The sequence below is a fragment of the Nicotiana tabacum genome, chromosome 1, assembly GCF_000715075.1.
Source record: "Nicotiana tabacum cultivar K326 chromosome 1, ASM71507v2, whole genome shotgun sequence".
Classification (NCBI taxonomy): Eukaryota; Viridiplantae; Streptophyta; class Magnoliopsida; order Solanales; family Solanaceae; genus Nicotiana; species Nicotiana tabacum.
In genome coordinates, this window is record NC_134080.1 from 204,079,412 (window position 1) to 204,087,299 (window position 7,888).

At 40.3% G+C, this 7,888-nt stretch overlaps 1 protein-coding gene across 1 annotated transcript; it reads left to right on the forward strand.

Annotated features, from left to right (window-relative positions):
* Nucleotides 1-5,583: 5,583 nt before the first annotated feature.
* LOC107806667 (zeatin O-glucosyltransferase-like) lies at nt 5,584-7,423 on the forward strand. Its single transcript, XM_016630869.2, has one exon. The coding sequence runs from the start codon at nt 5,887-5,889 to the stop codon at nt 7,330-7,332; it is 1,446 nt and encodes a 481-aa protein (XP_016486355.1). The 5' UTR covers nt 5,584-5,886; the 3' UTR covers nt 7,333-7,423.
* Nucleotides 7,424-7,888: the final 465 nt, after the last annotated feature.

The window sequence follows — 7,888 nt, forward strand, 5'->3', positions numbered from 1 at the left end:
TTGTGTAAATGGGATTTGGAGAGCTCTTGGTGGTTTCTACCACGGTTAGAGATGTATATTTTCTACTGGCGTAAGGAGCATGCGATGTATAGTGATTTTATTCTAGATGAGATCAAATGGAAAGTTTTTGGCTAGTTGAGTACGTAGTTGCTTATGGCTCGGAATGGATATGAAGTTCTCATGATTATCATAGGATGGCATGGTATATGCGCTATGTTATGTAGGGTTGAGATTTGCATGTGTAAGGTCATGATTCAGTTTTGAAAGGGTCATAAATTCTTAGGCAGCATGGGCAGTTTCAGATGACTAGGTAAATGACATTACTAATTGGTGTGGCTTGATGAGAGTATACATTTCAGAAAGGGCAATGTGTTTGAGTTAATGGTACGTCCCTAGTATTGCGACACTCTCTTGTTTGATCGACGACTGATATTCGAGTTTGCTTGGCAGCGCAGAAGAATTATAGGAGTATCCCTCATAGAATGATCGAGTATCAGATGTGCATTAGATGTATGGGCAGTGGAGTTGGGATTGGATATGGTGATTCGTGTGCTTTATGGATTTGGAGACTGGGAGTTCTTATAAACATGTTATGTCGTGGTTGTGGACCGCGTATATTGGTATTGTGTGGTGACTATTGGGGGTTTGGAGACCCGAGTGGATCTTTTGTTGCTTTGTATGGTGGATTTTGATGTGATATTGGGTATGGATTGGTTATCTCTGTGTCGTGCTATTTTGGACTGTTCCGCTAAGACGGTAACGTTAGCTATGCTCGGGGTGCCATGGATGGAGTGACGAGGTTCGATAGATTATGTTCCCAGTAGAGTGATTTCATTTTTTTGAAGACCTAGCGGATGGTTAGGAAGGGTTGTCTTTCTTATTTGGCCTTCGTGAGGGATGTCAGTGCAAAGACTCCTACCATTGATTCAATTCCGGTGGTAAGGGATTTTCTGGATGTGTTTCTTGCTGCCGGATAGGGTTATTGACTTGATGCTGGGAACTCAGCCAATTTCTATTCCACCGTATCGTATGGCACCGTCGGAGTTAAAGGAGTTGAAGGAGTAGCTTCAAGGACTCCTTGATAAGTGGTTCATTGGTAGGCCAATATGGATGTGTGTTCTGCATCGAGTTGGCTTTGTTGTCTCCGAATTTCTATTGTTGAGGGATGTGCCGTTCGATTGTCATTGAGCTTATTCGTGTTCTGAGTGATCTATGAGTTACCTTTCCGTGTTTCAAGAGTTGTGATTCGTTGAGTTTATGCACACATGATATGGTTCTATTTGGGCTTTATAGCTGAGTTTGAGTGAGATGGGTAATTGGGTGTTGCATGATTTATTGCGCATTGGATATGCTCTTTCTGGCTGGTATGGCATTGCGTCATTTGCTTCTCCGTGGTTATGGTGATTCACTTTTGGTACTAGACATCAAATTGCACATGTTTGTTGATTTTGAGCATGGTGACTTGAGGTGTCTCGTGTGGGCCAGTGTTTGGATAGGGTCGCGCATTGAAGCGAAGTTATGTGGAGGTATGATCCTCCGGGTTAGATTCGTGTGTTCTGGTTCTATGGTGTGTGATGAGTTCTTAGCATCGTGTTGTGGTGGCATTGGTGAGCTTGCGGTACAGCTCTCTCATTTGAGTCACTTTCCATGATTTGAGTACATTTAGACTGTTGCTTATTGGTGCACGGGTTGTGGCTTGAGATTGTATCGATATGTCATGTCACTAGAGTAGTCGTGTTGGATGAGATGAGGTCAGTGGGATCTAAAATGAATGCTATCGGATTCGATTTTAGCATGTTGGAAGGATAATATCGATGTTCGACTTAGAAATTTACTATGGTCCTTGCCGAAGGAGAGGGAGCTTCATGAATGGTTGATCCGAGGAATAGTTATGACTTTCTGCATGTTTCATTCATCACTGGTAGTATAAGAAAGTGTTGGAATGAGGCATTATTTGATAAGAGGGTTATTATCGGTATTTGGTTATTTTGAGCAGCTACTGTGATTAGAAGTTATCGCTACGAGTGTTTGAGGTATGTGGTACATCATGTAATTACATCTAGGGTTATAGATATTGTTTGTTATAGTTTGTTCAAACTTATTTAGAGTATAGATGTGAGGTTCTGATCTTATAGATGATTTCGGAAGCAGAAATTTGGTTCTAAGGTTAATGAGCTAGGTTGGATTGTGAAATTTCAGTTATGTTGTGCTATCGGGCCTATATGAGGTAGGGTGACGTGGGATCACCCCTCAGGTATGTGCATGGTAAGGTTATGCAGTGATTTGATGGCTTTTAGAACAACTTTAGGCACATTTGAGGACGAACGTATGTTTAAGTGGGGGAGGATGTAACGACACGATCGGTCGTTTTGAGCATTTGCACTTCGCTCCCAGTTCTCGGGCATGACTAGACCCGTATGATGTATTATGACTTACGTAATCGCCGGTTTTGGTTTTCAAGTTAATCGGAACAGAAATGGAAGAATGATCCTCAGCTTGAAGCTTTAAATTTGAAAGGTTTGACCAAGTTTTGACATTTTTAGTGTTCGATCTTGGATTTGGATTTTTATGATTTGGTTAGCTTCGTTAGGTGATTCTGGACTTAGGAGTGTGTTTTGAATGCAATTTGGAGGCTCGGGGTAGAATTAGACTTGAATTGGCGAAATTGGAAATTTGGAGTTTCCGGTTGGTAGTGGAAATCTTGATATCGGGGTCGGAATAGAATTCCGAAAATTGGAGTAGGTGTGTAGTGTCATTTGTGACGTGTGTGCAAAATTTTAGGTCATTCGGATGAGGTTTGATAGGTTTCAGCATCATTTGCAGAATTTGGAAGTTTGGAAATCCTTAGGCTTGAATTCGAGGGTGATTTGGTGTTTCGATGTTGTTTTGAGTGTTCCGAAGGTTGGTATAGATTTGACTGATGATATATGACTTGTTGGTATATTTGGTTGAGGTCCCGAGGGCCTCGGGATAGATTTGAGTGGTTGACAGGAAGTTTGGCTTTGAGTTGTTGCTGCAGATTTTGCTGCTTCTATCATTTCCGCACCTGCGGATTGGGGACCGCAGGTGCGAGGACACAGATGCGGTAAGTAGATCGTAGGTGCGTGTTTTGGCCATCAGGAGAAGAACCGCAGATGTAGTTATTTGGACGCATCTGCGGCATCGCAGGTGCGGTGACTGGGCGCAGGTGCGATCCCGGTCCTTTAAGTGATTTTCGCAGGTGCGCACCTGGGACCGCAGGTGCGAGTCCGTAGGTGCGAGGTATTGTCTGCGGGTGCAGAATCATTGGGGCAGAAAGTATATATAAGTTCCCTTTCGCGAAATTTGGCCCATTCCACCATTATTGAAGTCGGGATTGAAGCTTTTGGAGGGTTTTGAAGATGGAATCAAGGGGAAACTCGTTGAGGTAAGATTTTTGAACTTGATACTCGTATCTTTGGTGAATTTCAGTTGATTAGGCATGGAAATTGTAGAAATTAGGGGTGAAAATTGGGAAATTAGGGCTTGGAATTGGAGAGTTTAATTTGATGAGTTGAGGGACCAAACGAGGTCGGATTTTGGTAAATTTGGTATGTATGGACTCGTGAGGGGATAAGGATTCTAGTGTTGTATTTTTATCGCATTTCGAGACGGGGGCTCGGGGGTCGGGTTTGGTCAATTTCGGGAATTTTGATTTAATTTGATAATTTTCGCATGGGCTCTGTTCCTTTAGCATGTATTGATGATATGATTCTAATTTTGGATAGATTCGGGGCGATTTAAGGCTGAGTCGAGCGGCAATGGCATCACGGAGTAGATTTTTGTCTTGTTTGAGGTATGTAACGATTGTAAATATAAACCCGAGGGTATGAAATCCCGGAATTTCGTACTATTTTGATAAATGAGGTGACACACATGCTAGGTGACGGGCGTGTGGGCATGCACCAGTAGGGATTGTGACTTGGTCTGTCCCGTGGCAACTGTAAAGTTGCATATTTTGATAAACTCTATATGATATCTATGTGTTTTAGAAATGATTCTGTTAACTTGGGGCTGAATGCCATGTTTGGGGCCTTTTGCCGTACTGTTTGGACCCTCAGGAGTATTTTACTACTACCCTCACACTGTTGTGATTCGAAAGCATATCCTCAGTCATGATTTTTACCTGTTTACTGTTTGATTCAGTTTCATTACTCTATTTTTAAATATATGAAAGTTGTTTGGGCTGAGTTCCCTAATTTTTCACTGAAATGCCCAAGTGGTTTGTGAGGTTGATGACCGAGAGAGGCCGAGGGCCTGATGGTGAGGATTATATAATTATGGATCAGGATACACGCCGCAACGATATTTGGATCGGGCTGTACACCGCAATGATATTGGGTGGGGCTGCACGCCGCAGCGATATAGCGCTTGGGCTGTAGGAGCCCCTCCGGAGTCTCACACCCCCAGTGAGCGCGGTCGACTATATGTTTATAGATCGAGCTGCATGCCACAGTGGTTATTATAAGGTACCTATTGAGCGTGAGTGTTGATTGATGAGAGTTGAGTCACAAATGACTGAGAGGCTTGCCCGAGGGGCTATATATATATGAGTGATACTTTGCCCGAGGGGCTTATTTTTATGAAATTACTATTTTCGCTCTTCTTTTATACTGAGCCTCTATGGAAAATGTTGAACAAATGCTTTATGCAACTTTCATTGAAACTGAATTTTTTACGAAATGTTCGGAATTTAATTATTGATTTAAATCTTTTTTATTTCCACTGAAGTTTTTTATGTGATGAGATGTATGTGATTTTTAATGCTCGTCACTGAGTTGGTGTACTTATGTTACTCCGTGCACCTTGTGTGCAGATCCAGGTGCCAAGGCATCTGAGTGAGTGCTGATTCTTCTTCAGGTTATCCCGGAGCTTAACAAGGTAGCTGCACGGCGACCGCAACCTTGCTTTTCTCCCTCCTATCTTATAATTGTCCAGTTTTTATTAGACTCCTTTTGTCATCTGAGTAGACATTATTAGACTTGTATTTTAGTTGCTCATGACTAGTGACACCGAGGTCGGGCCGTTTATCTTCAGGGATGCTTATTTTCACTTGTTTTGAAAATGTTTAATGGAAGATTTAAGACGAAATTGATTAGCAAATGAATTATTGAAAAGAATTATTTTATGTTATGAATAACGAATCGGCTAGCCTAGTACTGCGATAGGTGCCATCACGATCGGGTTGGTTTGAGGTCGTGACAGGTTGAGTATGCGTATCTGATACATCAATCCACAATCAAATCTCAACTGCATTTTTTTATAACCAACTTTCCCGCTGCTTTTGAGATCCAAGTTATATGGAGATTCTTGCAACTCATACTCATGTGGAGCCAACTCATATGAACGTGCAGACGTGATATATAGTTCTAATCAAATGATGACATGATCAGATTATAAATATTAGTATTGACATTTATTTGTTTACAAAATATGCTTCGGAAGTTATGCCTATATATCAATCGGAAGCATATATTTATATATATAAGTTCCAGAACAAAGAGTGGGCTGCATAACATATTTTGACATACAACTTGTAAGACTGCTTCATGGAAAATGGAGCTATATAACATTTTAGAGAACATGATTAACAATACATCTTTCCTAATCTGTTTCTCTAAAGCCTTCCATTCCACAATACAATAATTTTATGGACACAATTCCACCTGTTCTGACTTTTGCATAACTCTTTGCTCAGTACTCAAGTCTGTTTTCCTTGCTTACATAGTGAACATTCCTCACATGCTATTCACAGTTGTCCTCTTATTTTTTTTCCTTTTAATTTTCTGTCTTTTATGATATATATTACATATAGAACCGGGCTTTCTTGTTATTAAAACAAGAAGAAGTGTATCTAAAGAAGTTGCAATGGTGTCCCTTGGCGTGGAGGATGATCAAATTACTATGGTTATGGTTCCTTTTCCAGCTCAAGGACACTTAAATCAATTCCTTCATCTCTCTCGCCTCGTTTCTTCATACCATATTCCAATTTATTATGTTGGTTTTAGTACAGAAATTAGCCAAGTTAAGGCTCGAATACATGGTTGGGATTTAGCCACTGCTACTAACTATATCCATTTCCAAGAATTCCCAACCCCATCTTCTTTTATGGCGCCAGCCCCGTCTAATTGTTCAAATAATTCTTCTGAAACCATCTCGAAACTCATAGCATCAGTACTGGATGCATCTTTAACATTGCGCGAGCCTGTGAGTGCATTTATAAAGAAGCTTTCCAGCATAAGTCGAAGAGTTGTTGTCATTTATGATTCTATGATGGCTTCCACTGTTCAAGACGTAGTATCAATAAAAAATGCTGAAGCCTATTGTTTTCATGCTATTTCTGCTTTTGCCAATAGTTCTCTCTTATGGGATATCATCAAATACTATCTCCATCTTCCTTCATTCCTTGCGAAATTGGCTAAGAAACTTTTTCTCCCATCTGGTGTTCACCTTCCTGATGGACTTCCGACTCTCAGAAGTACTTTCACACCTGAGTTTATTGAATTTATGCGATTACAATTTAGTTGTAACAAATTCAGCTCTGGGAACTTATATGATACTTGCAAAGTTCTCGAGGGTCCTTATCTTGAAACACTAGCAAAGTTCAGTAGGTTGCTCGGAATTCGTAAACAATGGGCTGTTGGTCCCTTCAATCCGGTGACTATATCTACGGGAAAGGACTCAAAAGTTCGTCACAAATGCTTAGAGTGGCTCGATAAGCAATCCCAAAATTCAGTGATTCTTGTTTCTTTTGGAACAACAGGCTACTTATCTATGGAGCAAATCAAAGAACTTGCTATAGGATTGGAAAAAAGTCAGCAGAAGTTTATTTGGGTAGTTAGAGATGTACTTTCAGGAGGAGAAGGGGAAGTCAGAATCCCTGAAGGGTATGAAGAGAGAGTAAAAGAACGAGGAATTATTGTAAAAGATTGGGCACCCCAATTAGAAATTTTGGCACATTCATCAACCGGCGGTTTTATGAGTCACTGTGGGTGGAATTCATGCATGGAAAGTATTACCATGGGAGTGCCTATAGCGACATGGTCTATGCGTTTTGACCAGCCCAGAAATGCTGTGTTCGTTACAAATGTGCTAAAAATTGGAGTCGTCGTGAAGCATTGGGATCGCAGTGACGATATCATTGATTCATGTACAATCAAAAATGCTGTTGAGAACTTGATGGCTTCTACAGAAGGACATGAGAAGAGAATGCGTGCCATGGAATTAGGTAAACAAGTCAAAGAATCAGTGAAAGATGGTGGAGATCATCAATTGGAGATGGACTCCTTCATTTCTCATGTCACTAGATATTAAGTTGCTTCATTGTCAAAAATGTAAAATTTGTTTTTCTCCACGTACTGTTTGACTTTTGATGAAAGAAAAATGTTCCTTTAGTTGTGTGCTAGCTGTTGAGTCTTTTATAAATTTTCATTGTTCAAAGTTTCAACTTATAGGCATGAAACCGTATACTTACTATTTTTTTTACAAGACGGGAATATAATAACCTACAATAACAAGTGCTTCAAAATCCAAACTATTAGGCCTAATTAGTAATTTAAAACATTAACATATACTTTATTATAATCAGTTAAAATACAATTTATCCTCATTTACCCCGTCAGTAATATCCAACTTGAGATTGGATATAGGGGTTCAGACATAGCTGATTAAAGTGAGGTTTGGGCATAGGACTCGCTAGTGTCACGTTCTTTGTTGTTAACTAAGTACACGTGCGGCACTTGACAATTTACTCATGATATTGCATAGCTTGCTCACGTTCTTGCTATGCCAAGTCAGCCTCACTACACTCAAGATCGCTAAGAGAATGGTAGAAAGAACACAAGAGAATTGTTAAAGGAAGTTTTGTATT

Bases quoted from the DNA above. Each gene is read 5' to 3' on its own strand.
- LOC107806667 (XM_016630869.2), top strand. From the start codon at position 5,887: ATGGTGTCCCTTGGCGTGGAGGATGATCAAATTACTATGGTTATGGTT.